Here is a 22,595-nt window from a genome sequence, read left to right as displayed (position 1 = left end):
CACCCCTCATGGTAATGTACATGTGCGTCAGTGAAAAAGACCAATAAAAAGGTGTTAGCATGTGGACGTAATGTGCTGCTCGGGTCTCTTCTGTACCTAAGGTCCATCACTGTTCCCTTTGGATCCCTACGTAATTCGGTGCTCTCCGATACACACGACAGAACAGCGGAGGAGTGGTACTCAACCGTCAACTTTATGTTACAATATCTCCAAATGTAATTACCATTTTACAATGCAACAAACGGCACTGATTACGTATTTGTTTATATGTTCAGATGTGCTAACAAAACTAACGGAGTTCCAATTAAAAAAACGTAGGTTTGTGTTAAAAAACATACTTTCGTGAATTTTTTTATGGTTTGTATTAACCAATTACACTAGCCCCTCTCCTCACGTTCGGTCTGTGGAATCGATTCGTCTGTATTTGATGTGGTTTACGAAATATATCCAGCTGTAACGTTAGGTGACTCACCCTGTATATACCCTCTACATGTTTCATCTTATGCTCTTCAGAAATATATGAACGAATACATCAACAAGGATTCCGGAAACAGCGATCTTGTGAGACCCAACTCGCTTTATTTGTTCATAAGACCCAGAAAATATTAGATACAGGCTCCCAGGCAGAAGCCATTTTCATTGACTTCCGGAAGGCGTACGATAGAGTTGCGCACTGTTGCCTGGTAAACAAAGTAAGAGCCTACGAAATTTCAGACCAGCTGTATGGCTTGATTGAAGAGTTTTAGCAAAAAGAACACAGCAAGCTGTTCTCAATGGAGAGACGTCTATAGACGTTAAAGTAACCTCTGGCGTGCCACATGGGAGTGTTATGGGACCATTGCTTTTCACAATATATATAAATGACCTAGTAGATAGTGTCGGAAGTTCCATGCGGCTTTTCGCGGATGGTGCTGTAGTTTACAGAGAATTTGCAGCATTATAAAATAGTATCGAAATGCAGGAAGATCTGCAGGAATAGGCACTTGGTGCAGTGAGTGGCAACTGACCCTTAACATAAACAAATGTAATTTATTGCGAATACATAGAAAGAAGGTTACTTTATTGTATGATTATATGATAGCGGAACAAACACGGGTAGCAGTTTCTTCTGTAAAATATCAGGGAGTATGCGTGCGACACGATTTGAAGTGGAATAATCATATGAAATTAATTGTTGGTAAGGCGGGTGCCAGGTTGAGATTCATTGGGAGAGTCCTTAGAAAATGTAGTCCATCAACAAAGAAGGTAGCTTACAAAACACTCGTTCGACCTATACATGGATAATGCTCATCAGTGTGGGATCGAACCAGGTCGGATTGACAGAGGAGATAGAGAAGATCCAAAGAAGAGTGGTGCGTTTCGTCACGGGGTTATTTGGTAAGCGGGATAGCGTTACGGAGATGTTTAGCAAACTCAAGTGGCAGACTCTGCAAGAGAGGCGCTCTGCATCGCGGTGTAGTTGCTGTCCAGGTTTCGAGAGGGTGCGTTTCTGGACGAGGTATCGAAAATATTGCTTCCCCCTAATTATACCTCCCGAGGAGATCACGAATGTAAAATTAGAGAGATTCGAGCACGCACGGAGGCTTTCCGGCAGTCGTTCTTCCCGCGAACCATACGCGACTGGAACAGGAAACGGAGGTAAAGACAGTGGCACGTAAAGTGCCCTCCGCCACACACCATTGGATGGCTTGCGGAGTGTAAATGTAGATGTAGATGTATGTAGACTCCAGTTTGGTTATATAGATTACCCGAAGGCTACTATTCCTTCGGTTCATGCGTAAGTTCGTAGCGTTTTACCTTAAGTTTAATGAACACTAAAGATGACTGAGACTTTAGTCATCAATAATATATTCAATAATCCTTTCTCCTTCACTATTTACAACAGTCTGCGAAGGCTGGGGTAACTTTTCGATCTCTCAACTGTGGAAATGTTTTTTTGAGTCAAGGAATTCGTGGATTCATGTTTTGAGGGCATTTTCGTCGGGAAAGGAGTTCCCTGAGGATTGTTCGATAGCAAGCGGAAAAGTGAAAAGCTGAGGGTGCAAGATCAGATGAATAAGGTAGGTGCGGAATGACTTTCCAAATCAACTCGTTTGCAGTGTTTTTTTCAGTCAAGCAGGATGCGGGCGGACGTTGTCGCGGGGTGTTATCGCTTCAAGCAGTCTTCCTGGTCATTGTTCTCGAATTTCGTCGGCAGGACGTCTCAGCCGATGATAATAAATGTCAGCAGTGATGGTTACATCTCGTGGAAGCAATTCGTGGTAGAGTACACCGTCGCTGTTCAACCACAAGTATAATTTTATCTCTTGCGGATGCGCGGAGGTCTTTGTACGGGGAGTTGCTGCTTTGTTTGGGCTCAGATATACCTTTCTTTTCCTTACGTTAACGTAACGACACCATGTCTCATCAACAATCGTGTAGTGTAAGAATCATTTTTTCATTGCTACATTGCGTCTTTCCCTCTGAAGAGTTAGTCTGTGGATCTTTATTTAATCGAAAGTGGTCTCGAATTATAAATAAAAATCGGTTAGGAACTCCCTAGTATGTTTTCAACTCATTAATCCTTGTAGTTTCTTTTACGTTGTCTTTAAAATTATTTGTTATATCTGTGCATATTTGACGTACTACAAACAGTTTAGTTTGAGTGTGTTTTAATGTCAAAATGCACACAACAGACAAAAGTTTCAATGGATATGACTTATGACACTTTTTGAAGCAATGGGTGAACCTAATATTAGTATTTGCTTTCATTTTTAAGCAGAACTTGAAATAGACATATGCCACACAATAAATTCGACAAAAAATGCAAATGTACTACAACGTTCTGACTGCATTTGATACCTTGCAGTTTTTCGGTAATATCTGAATTTTATCATTTAAAAACTTAATTATATAATTTTCGAATCTGACGGTTGTTGCATGAGGATCTTTAGGAATGGAGGTACTTAGTAGTTTGCAGGCTCAGAAAATAATAATGCCATTACGTATGACAGCCCCCCTGCTTAATCAGTCTTATTGGTACTATCTGAGGAAGTCGATACACTATCTACTGCTCTCAAATTATATCAGAATGATCTTAAGAACCCAAAAAAGGGAAAGGGGAGGGGTGCTTTTGCACTCCATCATATAGCCCCTCTCTGACATCCTTTGAAATACCTGTCACAAATGGGAAGCCATCTGTCTAAAATTGCTGGCCTCTGACCAAGCCCGAAACAGTTTCCCGAAATCAATCAATTAAGTGCTCGCGCTTTAGACTGACTCTCCACGTGGAGATCATGGAAGGACTCATTCCGATGAGCCCATATATTAAACGTATATCTCTAATGTAGTTGCTAATGAGTGCGTGTACATCAGGAAATAGAATGCCTTTCATGAATTCTACACGTTAACTATGTTACTCTGCAAATCAGGATAACCCTATTAATGACATTATAATTGCAACGTTGAAATGCAAAGTTTTATTAATTTCTTAGGTTTTCTAGCACTGCAGGGTTCCTCACTTACATTATTATTGTTGTCTATAGTGTTGTTAACTACGTGTTTGTGTTTCTTTACAGTGGGAAACTACCCGATTGTGGAGGCAGTGCTGGGTGGTACGGCACGGTTACCGTGCGATATCTCACCGCCAGCTGACAATGACTCTTTCACGCTGGTCATCTGGTTCAAGGAAGAGGCAACACCCATTTACAGGTGAGCCACTTCAGACATTATCTTTCCAATGTGAAACAGAAAAGCTTGTTTATGTAGTGCTCTCTGAAGCTAATGTAATTGCCAAAATTATAGCTGTAAACTAGAAGTTTTGCGCAACTCGTCATGAATCATCCACCGAAAGTACGCAGCTGTCAGAAAATATGCCTCCAGAGATATTGTAAGTGCTAATGATATGTATCTGTTGGTTTGTAAGTGCACGATTTGGAATTACTACATTTTCCGCCAACCTACGATAATTCAGCATGAGCTACTGCGTCAAACTTTTGGAAATGAAGAACTTTTCGAGTTGTTCTCATGTGACTACGCTAGATACTACCACTGTGTGTCATTTAATACCTGTATCAGCGAGATAATAATCCGTAAAAAGGTATTACAACAGAGACTTCGAGACTGTTACAACTGAATCAATGAAATTCAGAAATAAGCTACCCCCATCTCGCCCACGTGTTACTCTAAAGTTTCTGTTCTCAAATTAATCATACAACAACGCTACGAGCCAGTCTTAACAACTTTTGTTAGTTCTTCGACAGTTATATCAGGACTACCAAACAGAAGGAAACTGTAGAACACTCCTATATACGGGCATTTAGAAATACAAGAAGACTTGGCAAGTAAGATGAAAAGTTGATGACAATCCTGTGAAAACCTTAGCTGAAAAAGTTACTGTCCTTTATATACCATTAAATGTCTTAGTTTCTAATCGTCTGTTAGTATCTGATGTTGGATGAGTGCGTTTACAGCCCATTTTACGCTGACGTTAACGCGTTGTTACAAAGTGCATGATAGTAACTAACATTGTAATTATATCAGCCTACATTGTACTTATATCACTCTAACTAGATTAGGAGGCGATACACTGTTCCCGTGTGATAATTTATTATTCATGAATGATAAAGTGTCCAATTTGTGTCTTTTATTTTAAGGCCATCGCATTTCTATGAATACGACCATTTTTCAGTGATTCAGTTTTATACAACATGTTCGAGTTTGTAACTCAAACTTGTTACTGAGCGTGTTTGCTGGAAAATATGAACTTATAAAGATATCAGAGATCATTGGAAGCGAACAGAACGAAGTATAGTGCTTCAGTTATCGCTGACAACGGATCATCGAAACTGAAACATTTTTCAAACGAACCATAACACTGTGTGTCTCAAGCAGTTTTTGCACCAAAGAAAAAAATGTTGATTTTCAAATGGAGATGATACCGAATGAGAGCCCAGTTTCTTAGAATGAAGCTTCCACTCTGCACCGGAATGTACGCTGTTCTGAAACTACTTGACAACTTAAAACTAGGAGTCAATGAGTAACTAGAATATAGAGAACCTTGTTACGACTATTATCCAGGCAAGACATGACCTGCTTTCGCAGTCTTGTTTCTCACAGCCCACTCTCCCGTAATTCAGGTGTAGCGTCTTTCAATAGAAATCAAAACGATTTAGCTACCAGGTTTGAAACCAGACACTACTTAAATTTTGAATAAATATCATCAGCAGTGACTGCTGAAGTCTGCCGGTGTAAGGAGACAACCTCATTCTGTCAATGACAATGACAAAGAGAACAGAGGACTGAAGGAGTTTCAGGGCAATATCCTGCTCTGCGCTTGGGAAACTGCCCCTAAAAGGTGACCGAATCAACAATGATCAACGGCATGAGGAGGCAGAATGCAATGACATTCAGTGTTTTCTATCCTAGTCTGTCTGGGTAGAACACAGTTTACGATCACTCGAACTAGCGGTGATGAGGAGAGCAGTAGAACATGCGATTCCTGTGCCTGATGGTGGCGGCATTCCGGAAGTGATCGAGCAGCCAAAAGCAAAGTTAAGAGCACAACGGAAGTTGTCTTTAGCAGCAGCAGTGCAGGGTGCGATCCAAATCGATAAACGTAAACACAGGCAAGGTACAACACTCTAATATCAGAATCACATGTTGGAGACCTCAGCGACTAGCGATAACTACTGAAGATGAGCGGAAATTGGGCATATGGTCGCATCAGTGAGTGGGCGCACATGACTTGGCTTGCGGCGATGGCAGCGTCTCCTACAGGAGTAAACTACGGTCGTGGTATGAAGCCGGAGAATCTCTTACTATCCCTCCATATCGATACTCGGTCTGGGAAGAGACCAAAAATTACTGACGGATACTGTGCCCTGCCTTAAAGACACACACTGTGTATCAGCAGGACATGTGGCCTGTATTGGGAAAGTATCATGATGATCTCTCGATTCATCAAAGGTTCCAGATTATCCCCTACCCAGACTTCATGGAGGCGACTGCCAAGGGCAAGGTACCCATAAATCTGTAATTAATCTGTAAATCGAGATTTTAAATTCACTTGCACAGTGCTTCCTTCCTGCAGTAGTTTTGCCTTGAAAACCACGAAATGATCACCTGTTGACGATGTCACCCGGATGCGTTCCCGTAACTTGTTTGAACATTCTATACGCTGCGAGGAACTCAGGTCTCACAGCATTTGGGCAAATCTTCGTGTTAATCTAATGTTCTATGATTGGTACATATTGTATTAATACGACCTCCTTGTCTTTCTCGGTGAGGAGGTAGAAGGAGCAGGGGGAGGGCGGAGTGTGGGAGGTGGTGGGGTCGACGAGGAGGTAGAAGGAGTAGGGGAGGGTGGAGTGTGGGAGGTGAGAGGGTGGGGGGTGGCAGCAGCTAGCGTGCAGCAGAGCCTATATGTGGATAACTAAAACCACATCTCGACACGTCTCCTGAAGTCTGTAGGAAAGACACTCATCGAAACTTCGCGACATTTCGAAGAAATCACTCGACTCGAGTCCAGTGAGGCATACATTAGTTACATAAATAATTTACTAGCTACATAGTTGAAATTAAAATTAAGTGGGAGAAGCAGTAAACATAGTGAAAATGGCAGCCATTTCGTAACTGTGTCAGACGTACCACACATTTGTGCTCACGTATCGATGTAGCCAAACAGTACTGTGTAAGCTGCAGTCTATAAGAAAAATATGGTTGATAGCAGTATAACACGAAGCAATCTGTATAAAGTTTATTCTCATACACGGCTCCAGTGAATAGAATGTTTAGAGTTAATAATTTGGACCTATTAAAAAAACGTATCTCCTTGTTCTATCAAATTTTCATCCAATATACGCAACATAAACAGGAGACATTTTAAACGTCTGTTCAGCAGTTCTGGTTCTCACTTGACGTTGTTTCTACTGTGTATGTTAGTCGTGTAAGGACACAGTCACAGCCTTTACTCGTGTGCAGTACGCCCTCAGCACATACTGAAGGCAGGATGTATTTCATTGCCGAATGTCTTTGAATTCATGCATAAACACATGGTCTCACACGTCTTGTGTTTGTGTCGCAGAGGGGACAGCAGCTCATCCCAGACAGGGATCTGAAGACAAACATTTGGTGCGTGACCGGTATACCGAGCGACCGGTGAGCTGCGGAGGACGCAAGCTACTCCTGCATACCTATGAAGGATTCTCATGAGTCCTTCTTTCCCTGAAAAAACGAATGTGTTTATTTTATTTAAGGGGGAAAAGGTGGTACCACACGTTCAACTCCTATGAGCATACACTTTTATAAAACTTGACGTTAGTCGAATGGATAAGATCATGGTACATATGGCTTCACGCGACGTGCAACTTCCCCACAAACCGATCGGTTAGACCAAAAATTCCCGTGTAATGGTACGCCCAAAAATTCGGAAATAGGACGCAGTGGTTCCCGAACTATAGCCGAAACGAGATACGAGTGGGTAAACAGATATGTGCTGCCAAAAATGAAAGTCTCCGCACCTACTCAACTTTAGAATAAACAATACATGCTAAGTTGATGTAACATGGTGTTTATCGTTTTGATTCTGATTTGGTAGCAAATTACCCTTCCCGTTTAACCTTATAGCGAATTAACCTACATTTTAGAAACTAAATTTACCGCTATGAAACAGTATGTATGATGTAGCGACAACTAGCAACAGAACTTCGTTGAACTCCCCAGTGTTAGAGAAATACTCTGCACATAATTTCCCACAGTGCGTTTTAGATAAATAAACACTAACTTTAGAAGCCTACAAAGTATGACAGACTATGTTCTGCTAAATGTGGTCACGACTTACTTACATTTTCTCAATCAAAAGAGGGGAAATTTAGCAGCCGATAATTCAGACCAAGCGCAAGCGTACTGAACAGAAATACCTTAATACTCACGGGTACGGATAAAAGAATTGCGAATGAGGAAAAGGTTAACGTGAGGACGCGGAGAGCATTGTTTTTACCCTCGCAGACTTCTGCTCATTTGGTATAACAGTGACCTAGCTCCGCCCTTCCTTACATTTGTTGCTACTTTTAAAAAGGCTCGAACAATTAAGATTTTTAACTAGGTTCCTTATAAACCGCCTCAAAAGTACATACATAATTAAATAATATCATGCTTAAGTTACAAAATTATAAATGCAGTTTGAGTAATATCTATTTATTTGTTTACTACAAATTATTCTGTAGCGATTTTTTTGGTAGTCTTCTAACGAATTTTGAATAATTTTATTGTATTGATCTTGTTGTGGCGTGGTCCTTTTTTTTCTGATTCAGCAGTCGTCTGACTTGTTTGTTGATGCGACCTGCCACGCATTCCTCTCCTGCGCCAACCTCTTCATCTCACAGTAGTACTTACGCTTTCAATTATTTACTGGATGTTTTTTGCCCTCTACAGCTCCCTCTAGTACCATTCCCTGATGTCTTCACAGATGGCGTACCATTCTGTCCCTTCTTCTTGTCCTCGATTCCGCAGAGAACCTCCACATTCCTCCTTATCAACTAATTTTTCAACTTTGTTCTGTAGCACCATATCTCATATGCTTCGATTCTCCTCTGTTCCGGTTTTACCACAGTGCATGTTTCTCAACCATACCTTTTGTGTGCTCCAAACGTACATTCCCAGAAATCTGTTCCTCAAAATAAGGCCTACGTTTGATACTAGTAGACTTCTTTTGGCCAGGAATGACCTCTTTGCTAGGGTTAGTCTCCTTCTTACTTTGTCCGTCACTGGTTATTTTGCTTCCTAGCTAGTAGAATTCCTTAACTTCATCTACTTTGTGAACTTCAATACCGATACTAGGTTTCTCACTGATCTCATTTCTGCCACTTCTCATTAACTTCGTCATTCTTCCATTTACTCTGTCCCTACTCTGTACTCATTACACTGTTCTCCTTATTCAGGAGATCCTGTAATTGCTCTTCACTTTCACTCATGTTACTAATCAATCTCCGAATCGTATCATTGATATCATAAACTTCATCTTCAATATTTATTCCACTCCTAAATCTCTATCATTTCGATAATTGCTTCTTCGATGTACAAACTGAACATTAGGGGTGAAAGACTACAACCCAGTCTTACACCCTTTTTAATCCAAGCACATCGCCCTTGTTCGTCCACTCTTGTTATTCTCTCTTTGCTCTTGAACAAGTTGCATATGACCCGTCTATCCCTATAGCTTACCATATTTTTCTCAGAATTTCCAACACCTTGCATCATTTTGCATTGTGGAACGCTTTTCCCAAGTCGACAACGTGACTCGACTTTTCTTTAGTCTTCTATCCATTATCAACCGCTACGTCAGGATTGCCTCTCTGGTGCCCATTTCAGAAATATTAGTGACCACAAACCATTGCCTCACAGATAGCGCTTATTGCCAATGTGTAATTACCGTCTCGAAACCCTTCCTCTAATGTACGCAGTACACTGTGCTCTGAAATCTGTTCGTATCTTTTCCCAATTAGCAATTTGTCAAGTGCAACTAGAGGACCAAATCCTGAACACTAAAACCACGTCCTTGGTACTTCGCTGTTGGCACTATACACGATAGCAGGTAATGTTCTCAAGGCATTCACAAAACTTAAAACGTTCCGTTGGATAGCAACGGTATATAGCGTGATTCGTCCCTCCAAATCACTCATTTCCTGTCCAGTGGCGTCCCTCTTGCATCGCATGAAACTGACTACAAGAATGTGTGGCTTATACAGAGCTGTTCGAAGATTCTACCGCTTCATTTTTAACCTCCTCCGCTCTTTCATCGTGCTAGCTAGACTGCTGGCAGCACTTTGGAACTCATGAATGATTCCGTCCACTGATAGTGGGCGATTTTTACAAACACTCTCTGAAGTGATCGACGGTTCCTCTCCGTCAATACATGATTTCTGCCTGATTTTCCTATAGTTGCGCTTGTTCCGTCGTACGTCACCATCATTCGACTTTGGCAGGAGGGTCAACTGTCTCTGATGGATTTGTTGCTCTGGCGGCATAGAATGATTAGTCTCCGTTCGAAGAGATCGAGCTCTTCTCACAGACCCATTGTGGTGTTACTGCTTTTCTACTGGCTGATCACCTGCTTTTACACTGGCGGGTCTTGTGGCCTGCGCCACATTATATAGGAACGTTCGGAAACCAATGATGACGTTGTGTTTGTTTCAGGTAGCGTAACTCACAGCTCGCAAATTGCCCATAGTATACTCGTCCAGTGCATGCGAATTCAGCGACTTCCAATAAATTTTATATTCATCCTCAAACCTTTTCGAAACTTATTCTAGGTAATATCATTTCACCTCGCCCTCCTCCCCCCTCCCCTAAAAAAAGGAAGAAAACAGTATCATTTACTACATTGTCGTTGTTGATGCAGTAAACTTTAGCGTCAGGCATGACATCTGAAATTTTGTTTTCCACTTACTCTATTCGCAACACATATTGCAAGCATTATTCACATATACCAATGAATGTAACTGAAAAATTACTCGATTGTACGGCTTATAGTTCAGAAGATATGGCGCATAAACAGTGAAATGCACCAGTACCTATCATTTTCTTAAAACGAAGCGCAAATAATTCAGATCCAATGTTCGATGATGAAAGTAATTAGCAACTTCTCTTAAAACGAAGCGTAAATAATTCAGATCCAGTGTTTGATGATGAGAGTAATTTGCAACTTCCAACAATCTTTAAAAACAACTTCAAATTTTTATGAACTTTTTCTCACCCACAGCATCAGGTTAAATCTTTTGTCCTGTTACAAGGTTTTTGATGTTGTTTTTGTGCAAGGTAGTCCGAATTTTTAAAGAGTCAGCGGGTGGGAAGGGTTATGGTTAGGAAAGAATAAATGTTTAGTAAAAGCCCATTCCGGAAAGAGTTCCCAGATGAGCATCACAGATTTTGATGTAATTTCATGTGATAATTCGCACACCTCCACAATGAAGACTGCTCAAGTTTCACTCTCACTAGTTTAATACACGCAGAGATCCAGCCACCTGTTTGACCTATAATACGGCTTTCAATAGCACACTCGAGAATCCAGGGTATCCAGAAAATTTGAGACACAATATTTCCGGACGATATTTCCTTGAGTGAAAATGACTAGGCCTGCTTGTACTAATTCTTACACTGTCTTATGTGGAGTTCTAAACATTCATGGTGGTGTCTGTTTGATCTATATCGTGTCTCCCTACCACTTTCACGCAACGACGCTCTGAGCATGTTTTTTAGGGAATTGACTAGTTTGAACCTGGGACCTGTTGCTGGTAAGGAGACGCCAGATTCGTGCCAAGCATTTGCTTGAGTCCCTTGGTGTGGAGCGTGTGGCCCCCCAACGACAAGGTTTTACTCGCCTGCCTCCCTGATTGCTCCAGAGGCCCAGCATCCTTCTAGACTTGTCGGAGTACCGGAGGAACTGCACTCCGGCGTTGGTTTTTACCTCCTTATTTTACGATATTTTAAACCAGCATCCGGACCATGTACCTGTATTCACAGATGGCTCTAAACAGGGGGACTCTGTTGGTTGTGCTGTTGTTTTCCCTGATCGAGTCGTCAAGTTACGGATTCCTGCGGCGTTTACCATCCTCGATGCCGAATTGTTTGCAATCTTGCGGGCATTGGAGCAGATGAGATGTGTTACCAGTCTTAAGTTCCTCATCTTTTCTGACTCCCTGAGTGCCCTTCAGACCATGCAACACTTGTACCCAGCGGATACGGTCGTCCAGAACATCCATGATGCCCTACTCCACCTGCAACGGCAGGGGAAGGAGGTTTCTTTCTGCTGGGTGCGTGGGCACGTGGGTATTAGGGGAAACGAACTGGCGGATGTGGCTGCCAAAGAAGCATGTTCCCTCCCTCACGTTGTTGAATGTGCCGTCCCCCTCCATGCTGTAACCTCCCTTTTGCGTTTTCGTGTTATGCATCAATGGGAAGAGGAGTGGTTGGCAGTTTCTGACAATAAGCTGCGTCTGGTAAAGACCACTAAGCGACCATGGCGTACGTCCTACCAGTCATACAGGCGGGATGAGGTTCTCCTCACTCGCCTCCGCATTGGACACAGTCCCTTCACGCATGGTTTTTTACTCCGGCGGGAGGACCCCCCAATCTGCAGTGCTTGTGGCGTCCAGATTACTGTCCGCCACATTTTACTTGACTGTCTTTTATTCTCTGACCAGAGGGCGGTGGTTTTCTTGCCACCGGATTTGCCCTCTATTTTGCAAGACGACGCAGCGACTGTGGTTAAGGTCTTACGGTTTTGTGTCCTGTCCAATCTGTTGCCTCGGATTTTAGGGAGAAGGTTTTAATGTGCTGCTGGGTGACTGGCTCACCCAAGTTTTAGGTAAGAGGTCCGCCAGTCACGATTACCTCCTTGTTTCCCTTCGATATCTGTTCTCTTTTCCTTGTGTTTCTTTCCTTTTTTAGTGTGTTTCTTCTCCTCTTGTTTTGCCTCTGTATGTGCGCATTTGGAACTGCGTCAGGCCTGTGTCTTTTAGCTGTTCTCCTTGTTCGGCGTCCGTCTTCGTCCCTTCACCGCTTGTGTTCCTGTTTCTATGCGTTTGGGCGCTGATGACCACGCTGTTTAGCGCCCGTAAACCTCAAACACACACACACACACACGAGACGCCAGACCACATATGACATGTAGAATTCAGAAGAGTTCAGTGAGACTAGCGATGATATAACCAAATACTTAATGATCTCAGCGTCAGCTCCACTGCACTCCCTGTAAAAGAATCTTAATACAAACTGAATTTAGTAGGAGGGGTTCAAGGCTTTCCTATTTTTAGTTAGCTGGTAAAATAACGTCGAAAAAGCAGTTAAGTTTACCATTGGAAATTTATTCTAATCACAAAACATCATTTATAAATTGCACTATTGATAAAAGGAAATGTTTTAATACAGGATGGTAAAAACCAACTGCGTTCAACAAAAATGTGAACGAATATTCCCTGAACGGGTTTCCAAGTTCTACAAACGATCGAAGGATGACCTATGCCATATCACATCTAGGTTTAAATTAAGTTTCACAAAAGAGAAAACTATCAAAATGGTCTACAGTGACCCTCAATTATCTTTAATTACTTATCTATCTTGTTGTAAATTACAGTAGCTGATGTGGCTTCTCAATAACTATATAAAACAAAAATCATTGCGTTCTTGATCTGTTCTTCAAGTGGCAAATGTGAACACCATGAGTGTTAATTAACGATCGACACTAGTATTACGCAAAAAGGGTGTGTAATAGATGAGACTTCTGCAGTTCTGAGTGAAGCCTTATGCGCTCAAAAATGCGGCATCGCGTGCGTTCATTACCTTGTCGGTGTTTAGGCAGCATCAGGGGGGGGGGGGGGGGCAGCGGCCGGCACACAGCTCCGCTCACCTCGCCATCTCGGAAGCAACTCTTCTCTAACTTCTCCTTACTACATTTACCGAAGTTGGTTTAAAAAGAAACTATCTGGCTGTGTTTTCATCTGACCAATCAGGGTCTCAATGTTAACCCTAAGCTCCACCTAAAAAATTCTGTCTATCCAATGAGTAACGTTATACTTTTCGTGGTGGGGCAATGTTTTTAAAGTTTGCAACGCAACAGAGACGCTAAAATGTCTCACGCTAAAACCTGCAGCTGGTGTGGTCCTTTTAGCGTTATCGTAAGATCTATACTGTTTTTATGGAGGGCTTTAGCTTTTAACATGGGCTGGGCGGTGGTCCTTGACGCAACAGAGACGCGAAAAAGTCTCACACTAAAATGTGCGGGTGGTAGTCTTAGAGGTAGGCTGGCGACGTGGGTGTCCAGTCCGTCCCTTATCGTAGGGCCTTCTAGCCTAACACGGTTCTGCTCTCGGCTTCTGTTCTCGTTTCTCCCCTCTGAACTGCGTCGGTCTCACTGTGGGAAGGTACGACATCCATTTAGGCATTCTTGTGTTAGTCTGTGGTATTGCATTTGCTCACTCGTTACTCGTATTACTTTGGTTAACTTAATGTCACGATTTATTCGGAGCTATGTGACATACTACTAGATTTGCTTTTATGTCAGGGTTTTCATGGAAGGTGTTGGATTGGCCTGACACCTTACAGAGTAATAGAAGAAGATACCATAAAAAGTTTTCATAAATCTGAAGCAAAGTCGGCAGAAAAATAGCCGTAAATAAAAGACGGGTAGTTTTGCATTTTATATCTGCGGAAGTAAGCGCGTGATATACCTGGAACTTTTCATGTGGCAACTTAACAAAACAAGGTCTTCGAATATAACACTTCATTGTCTACTGCTTCCCAGTTCTTTACAAATTGACGGAAAAGGTGTCGTTTTTTGTAAAAATCGTCAAAATGTTCCTCGACTATTTCGCACCAATCCTTACATGTGGTTTATAAACGTATACCCTACTAAACAAAGATCTTAACAGAATTCAGGCAACAGAGATGAGATTCATTACAACTATGAATCAAACAACTAGAAAGGACAAAACTAGGAATGAGGTGAATAGAAAAGTAGCTGGTATTCAGATTCCTGTTACCAGTGTCATAAAAAAACGGAGGCTTCAGTGGCATGGTACATAAGGGGAATGAGCAGCGACAGACCCAGCAATAAGTATGTCAGCCTGAACCTCTTAGGGAAAAGACCACGAAGAAGAACAAGAACACGCTAGATGTAGACTGCGAGATGAGATGTGGGTGGGAAGGGACACAAATGGAAAGTTGTAGTTGAACATAAGTCGTATGAAGATAGAAGTAAAGTTCAAATGGCTCTGACCACTTTGGGACTTAACATCTGAGGTCATCAGTCCCCTAGAACTTAGAAGTACTTAAATCTAACTAACCTAAGGACATCACACACATCCATGCCCGAGGCAGGATTCGAACCTGCGAGCGTAGCGGTCGCGTGGATCCGGACTGAAGCGCCTAGAACCGCTCGGCCACAGAAAGACAGAAGTAGATGGTGAGAGCTTATGCACCACATCGAAGAAAATAGAGCTTGTAAACGATGGTCATTATGACGAAGAGAGGCCGGCCGCGGTGGCCGTGCGGTTCTTGGCGCTCCAGTCCGAAACCGCGCTGCTGCTACAGTCGCAGGTTCGAATCTTGCCTCGGGCATGGACGTGTGTGATGTCCTTAGGTTTAAGTAGTTCTAAGTCTATGGGACTGATTACCTGAGATGTTGAGTCCCATAGTGCTCAGAGCCATTTGAACCATTTGATGATGAAGAATGGAACGATAGTCAAACACAGTAAAAAAATGTCAGATTTGAGCACTAGCATAATATGGACGTTAATTTCATTGCACCTTCACTTTGTCATTACTAGTTAGGATGTTATATATGCTCTCACTGCAAAACCAAACCTTGTTTTATTGGTGGTACTTCTTATGAAAATGGTTCATAAGAGTTTTCAGCAAATGCTCTTCTGTGAAAGAATTGAAAGATTTGTGAAATTGAAATTTGTGAAAGATTTGAGCCCTAGCATAATATGGACGTTATTTTCATTGCACCTTCACTTTGTCATTACTAGTTAGGATGTTATATATGCTCTTACTGCAAAACTAAACCTAGTTTTATTGATGGTATTTCTTATGAAAATGGTTCAAAAGAGTTTTCAGCAAATACTCTTCTGTGAAAGAAGAAGGCTGAAAATACCAGTATTGGGCGTTTTTAGAAAAATTATCAGCTTTGCTATCAATTTCTAAACTACTGTAAAGCTGCAGTTGAATAAAATTTTATATTCGTAACCTTGTTTCAATAACCTATCATATGCAAAAGCTACACTTTATTTTTTTTCAAATAGCTATTTTTTCACTTACTTTGCCTCGTATTATCTAGATGGAAACTGTTCGTGTAAACTTTTCTCTATTATTATACTTATGAGAACGCAAGAAGTTGTACAAGATGATGATCTACTTTCGCTTCTTTCAAGAAAATGCTACCATAGGTACTCGCAACTCTCGAAGTTGCTGAAAACTGAGGGACGCACTATTGAAAGCTGCGTTATGGAATCAAACAAACGACTGAATCTGCGCCAAGTATCAAACTAGTGCTCCTGAAACTTAGTCAATCTTTATTAGGAATATATGCGAATGTTCATAACAAATTTCGTGAAAACAAGTGATGGTCTTGTGAGAATCTCTAGACCACTTGTCATGGAATGACTCTGAAAATAAATATAATGCTATTTTACTATTTTCATACATTTATACAATGAGATGAAATGAAATTGCTAATACATATCACCTAGATGCAATGGGATACGTGTCCAAGCATAAGACCCAGATGTTAGGTGTCGAGGCTCCTAGAGGCCTTCGCAAAAGAAGTGTTGTATTTAGAGCGAGAGAACATGTTTTCAGAGAGGCAGCCAGCAACACGTGCCCGACCTAGGCACGCAAGCAGTGCAGGGGGCATCTCCAGACGGAGGCTGGGCCCCACGCGCGAGGGGAAGCTATTTAAACTTCTGCCTCGCGCTCGGCTTCAAGTTCACGCACTCACGTCGGCCTGTTGCTAGTCTTCTCCGTCTGTTTGCCTCCGTCGGGATAAACTCGCCAAGTTGTTTAAGCCGGCTTTGAGCGAAAGTCCACAATCCATAAAGTTATTTGTTTTTCTGCAGGAGGGAGGCCCTGTTGGATTTAAAGTCAAGCTGTCAGGAGGGAGTAATCGGGTTTTGCTCCTCGGCTGGCGCCCACTCGGTGCTCACTCCCCTGGATACCTGCGCCTTCTCCGGAACTTGGGCCGCCCCAGTCTGCAAGGGAAAAAAAAACCTACGGCTGGCAACTTCTGCGTTCATGCGCGCCGCGAAAATGAGAGACGAATTTTTTTCCCGTCATTTTCTCACAGACTAAGAGAGCGAGCAGAGCTTCAGAAAAAGCTCTTACTAAGGCAGTGTTACCCACCCTACACTCTTCATCAGAGCTGTGGAAATATTTTCTCTTCGTTTTTATTGTTTTAAAGTCCGTGTGCCTGTGGCTTCATTAGAAGGGGATTAACCAATCTCTTGGCTAACTTTGTTTAAAAGGACCACGCAGGTAGTATCTCCGCTTACACGAAATACTCTCAGATTATGGACATTAAATCCACATGATCAGCTACTGTGTAGAGAAAAAATATCTCAAATTGAGTAAGGCGGGTTTTAAAACAGCAACAATATAAAGCAAAGCGGTAATAGGCACATGTTCAATTAAGTAACATATTTGGTGAGGAACTAGTTTGCAGAACAACATTCTAGGATACGAATTTCTCTGTATCATTGCCACGATAAGTTTGTCTCCAAGCTCTAACTTTTAACGACATCCTCTGACATCATCATCATAATAAAAGCGTGACTGTCTTACGGCCCTGCTGCAGTGGATACACCAGTTCCCGTGAGATCGCCGAAGTTTAGCGCTGTCGGGTGTGGTCAGCACTTGGATAAGTGACCCTCCAGCCCGCCACGCGCTGTTGCCATTTTTCGGGGTGCACTCAGCATCGTGATGCCAATTGAGGAGCTACTCGACCGAATAGAAGCAGCTTCGGTCAAGAATACCGTCTTACGACTGGGAGAGCGGTGTGCTGACCCCACGCCCCTCCTAACTGCATCCTCCAGTGTGGATGACACATCGGTCTGATGGTCCCTGTAGGCCACTCATGGCCTGAAGACGGAGTGCTTGTATATATAAAGACGAGTATCTGTTTCTAATCATACAAACTTACCGTTTTATTCCGATCTTGATGAAATTTTGGACAGCTTACCTTCAAGACAAGAAGATAATGATTGTCTACATAAAACCCCGTAATCTAACTTCACACTGATAGGGGGCGGTAGTTAATTTCATGGGCATTTCTCTATCTGGATGCCATGAACGCGTAGTCGCCTTTGTACTGTTTGAGAATGTAAGCGCGCAGTGTTGTCGGAGATGCCGTGTCACCTGGAGACTTGCTTGGACCACCTCCACTTTGAAAGATGAGCAGGAGTTTATGCGCAGTGTTAATCGTGATACGAATAGATTCAGTTGTCGGCAGTGGTGTGTCATGAGTGGTAGTAATGGATTGGCCCAGTGGTACGGTTGCAGTTGTATTCTGAGGAAGTGGAACATGTTAATTTATTGATTAATTATTTGAGGTAAGAAAAGAAATTGAAACATTTTCAGAAGAGTATTTTACTATGATAATTTTGATGAGTAATATAAGAAGATTTAATTTAAGGTAATTGATTTTAGAATTTCTACTTTGTAGCGGCAGCTTGCATTATCCATTCTTCAGACAACCAGAGGCTTGAGTACAGGGAAGATAAACACCCATGAATAATTTTAAATTTGATTCTGTGTTAAGAATAACAGTTGAATATTTAATGTCATTTTTACAAGTTTCATTTTCGAAATTTCTCATTTAATGTTAAGGACTAGCTACGTTTGTGGGCTGAAGAACGGTAATTTTTTTGTATTATTGTTTCTGAAGTACCGAAAGAGATACTTTTCAGTATAGAACATTTGAAATCAGAAAATCAATACATTGTATGCTACAATTTAGACCAAGTCATTGACCACATCCGAGATCCATACCAAACTATTTGTTATCACGTTTGTTAAGAACCATGTATGTTTTGCTTTTCTTTTTTCACGTGAGGGTGCATTGCACGAGGCGCTCCTCAGTAATTAGTTGCAGCTCGGCATATACGACACTCTTTAAAGACAAGAACATTTTCACGATTTTTCCTTTGTGCAACAGGTAAGTCGAAACTAAATAATAAAAACAGTAAACACAGATTTTTTCAAGGGCCAAAATTTTAATTTAAATGTTTGATTATTCACAGTCTGAATTCAGATTGTACTCTTGCGATTACAAGTGTTGACAGAGGAACAGATATTCACTTTTAAGTTACTGTCTCGCAGTCAGATTTTGCAATACATTTTCGCAGTTGAACTCTTATGTTCAAAGTTCACAACTTCCCATGTTGACAGATTATGTAAGGTTGCAGACAGTTCACACTGCCAACAATCAAAACGTTTAATGAATAACGAAAATAGCATTATTTTTATTTAAATAAATTTCATATCATAAATTATGCTATTAACATAACTGTCAATATATGTACGTAACATACAAACAGAATAGGTTGTCAGCAAAACTCTCAAAATGTTCTTGGTCGATTTACTTCAGATATCTACATGAGCCCCTAACGATGGTTTTGTGCGGACATAGGCTATATATTCCTATAACATGTATAAAGGAGGAATGTTGTTACCAAAAATCTCGATAAGTTCTTGGCCGATTCACTCAAATTTCTTGATTCAGATGAAACAATGAAGAAACTTTATGTGAAATTAAATTCCTAACAAAAGGAATATATCAGAAAACGGACCATAATTCCCATAGATAGAATAATTATTTCAGCTATACCTGTCTGGGAGCTACCGCCGTCAGAAGTCACTATATCCCAGGGCGATGAAAGCTCGAGAATTGGAGAGAAACTTGATCGAGAACTCTTATTAATTGATTAGTTGCCGTTGTTACATACGACATACACCTTATAAGATATTTTAGTGTTTGAATGTTATTTTTATTATTAAAATCAGCAGTGCCACACAAACGTTAAGGAGTGCAGTTGACATTCAGTGATTCAAACAAACCCTCCAGTTTGAAGCGATAGCAGCTTTTATTCCCTATGATTGTGAACAAGGCAAGGGGCCAGTCACTTTGTGTGACAGATATTAAACATCCCGGACAACCCTGGGCGCTGCACCTGGTGTGGTATGTAGTTGGCCGAATTACGCCCTTAATCTTGCAAACGCTACCAGAGATTCTGTCGGTGTCTGCGGTGTAGGAAAATTAGTAGCTGGCTTTTGATGGTAGATTGATTACTTCTCTGTAACTCTTCAGGATCGAGTTAACGTGCGACATATAGTCGTTCAGGAGGCCTGCGACCATGATGTAATCTTGAGCAGACTTATGCCGCTGCTGAGTAGATCGCTAGATTAAGTGGTTTCTTGCTGTTCAAAAATTACTTATTGATGCGTTTCTGGCACAAACCATCATCCGCACACCTGCAAAAGAAAATTACAGAACTTGTGTTTATGATTCTGTACTTTTGTTATTCAGATGTTCGAATGATGAGTGTCCGAAACGCGTCAATAAATAATTTTTAACAGCAAGAGACCAGTTTTTCTAAGGACCTATGGAATAGTGGTGCAAGTCTCCTCGACTTTCAGGATCGAGCACTCCTGTTCCATGCACATTCTGATCTCAACGGCCATTATGACAACAGAATCCCAGTATGCAGGGGCAAGTTATAAATAATACTTTAGTTGAATCCCACATGATGGTATGCGATAAAATGGATGGAATTCCGTTGAAAGTATGACATATTTCAACTGCGGTACGCCGAAGGTCCTAAATAATGGTACTTTTCTTGTAATTCTGTGTTAAGCATCAGAAATTTGTCAGAATAGTCAAACTCGTGGCACTTAATAAGGTTTCGTGCTCTGTGTAGCGTTCCCAAAATCACGTGCGTTGAGTGACCAATGCAACTGCTTCCGCTTTCGTAGGAAATCTGTGAATGTGCCACACACCACAGTACAGGATGTGGAAGAACAAATTGCTTATTTGAATTTGGCTCCCTGAAGCGACGGTTGCTCCCAGAACGGTGCGGATAGGCATATTAAAGAGTGTGGAGCGGAAAGTTGTAGCTCCGCTTGGTTTAGTTAGCATCATGGAGTGGACAAAAGTGCAACGCGTTTTCGCTGTCGAGGTACACTTCCCCAACGGTAGCTCAGTCATGGCCACGCAAGGTGCATTCAGTACCGATATCTGTACTGTATCCCGTGGTTGCCTTCCTGGCCGGCAGTCGGTTGATTCAGAGGTAAATAAGGGCAGGGAAACCAGTGATGTGAAGGAGAAGAAAACTGAGCTTCATGGAACAGCAAAAACGCCTCCAAACATGGAAATGTTAATGTTTTTTACTTTTCGTATTCCTCAGTGCTCTGCTCCCAAACTTGCAGCTGCTGTTAGGGTGTCTGCTTGTTCTGTCAGCAAATACTTCACGAAAAAATAAAATTTCTTCCCTAAAAATTAGTGTGGTACAGGAGATTTTGTTGCTCGAGGGAAAGCATGTGAGGTGCTTCTTGCCACGCTTCACCACACACTTGTTTTCATCAGTAACGAGGCTCACTTCCATTTTTCGGGATCTGCAAGTAAACAGAAATTGCGCAGTCGGAGCCCAATTACGCCCAAACAACTTTGAGTTCCTTACATTCACAAGGTGTAACTATTTGGTATGCGCTCGTTGGAGCAACTGTACAATATATTTTTTTGAACAAAGTTAAAGGGCATAACTTCTGACAGTTATGTCAACATATTAAGCTTTTCTTGCCAGAACTCAGCGAGATGGTTATGGAGGGTGTATGGTTCCAGCAGGACGGTGACACGGCACGCAGAGCATGTGTCAATGACTGTTGTGCGGAGACACTTCCCAGGATACCTCATCTCCTTGAGGAGCGATCTGCAATGGCCAGCACGGTCGCCTGAATTAGCCCCTTGCGACTACTTTTTACGGATCTGGACAAAATTATTTTTTTACAGTAGTCGTACTAGGACCACGGGTCATCTGAAAAACAGCATATGTCAATGTGTCGCAAACATACCAGCCTGTAAGCAGGAAAGTGTAGAACGAATCTTCCAACTTCGACTAACGTAATATGTTGAGAATAAGGGATGCTATCTGCCAGATATCATCTTTAAAGCTGTGTAAACATAAAATGTAAGTGTTGTTACATTAATTACATATTTGTATTATATTTGTTTAACTGAATTTCTACGACAGCTAACTCCGAACAGTGACGACTGCATAAGCCCTTAAAAATTGAGTATACAACGTAATCTGACGCTACAAGAAAACAGAGAAACGCTTGTCCAGAAACAATTCATGTTCCAGAAAATGTGAGAGGATACACTGAACTGTGAGAAACAATCGGAAACAAAATTGTAAAGGAAACCAAACAAGGAATTATTTTGGGCACAACTGTATTTCATTGGTTAAGAAGCATATATCCCAGTGACTAAAAGCTGAGAGAAGATTGTGGAGCGTTACAAGGTATATAAATTATTGTATGGGTTTATAGATGAGTCAGTAATTCAGTCATTAACATCGTGATAACGATATTTCGAAAGTATTACATGAGTTGTTCAAAGCCATGCGAGGTACGAAGAAATGTAAGACAATTGCAGTTGAGAATGTTACATAGTCTTCGTTAAGGCTGCAAACTGAGTCAGAGGAAAGAAATTTGCAAAACAGATTACAGAATTTCTGATGAGGAATGCAGTTAATCAAAAATCAATATGCTATATAACAAGCAAAACAGTCAAAACCTAAAAAGCTCCGTAATGTACAAAACATTCCCTACAATATTCGCAAAACATACAGCATTATATTGTAATCCGTCAAAGTAACAAGCAGGTATGCTCGATGCAGCGCAGGTCGTCAACAAAGTAGTGAAATAGAGAAATGAGCACTAATTACAATTTTTCCTCGGATTCAGGGATATAGGTAAAAGCTTTCGAGTCAACTTCAACAAAGTATGCGCTAACAGACCACGACAAACGAGGCATTGATTAAACCTCGTTATGTACACTTCAGAATGCA

General features: G+C 41.5%; 1 protein-coding gene across 1 annotated transcript in view; it reads left to right on the top strand.

Annotated features, from left to right (window-relative positions):
• LOC126266972 (hemicentin-2-like) overlaps positions 1-22,595 on the top strand; it is an 852,087-nt gene that overhangs the window by 326,886 nt on the left and 502,606 nt on the right. The window contains exon 2 of the mRNA XM_049971700.1: positions 3,558-3,690. Within this exon, the coding sequence (XP_049827657.1) occupies positions 3,558-3,690 (133 nt within the window). The remainder of the gene's footprint in view (positions 1-3,557; positions 3,691-22,595) is intronic.

Source organism: Schistocerca gregaria, chromosome 4 (genome assembly GCF_023897955.1).
Source record: "Schistocerca gregaria isolate iqSchGreg1 chromosome 4, iqSchGreg1.2, whole genome shotgun sequence".
Classification (NCBI taxonomy): Eukaryota; Metazoa; Arthropoda; class Insecta; order Orthoptera; family Acrididae; genus Schistocerca; species Schistocerca gregaria.
This window is presented reverse-complemented; position numbering and strand designations above follow the sequence as displayed.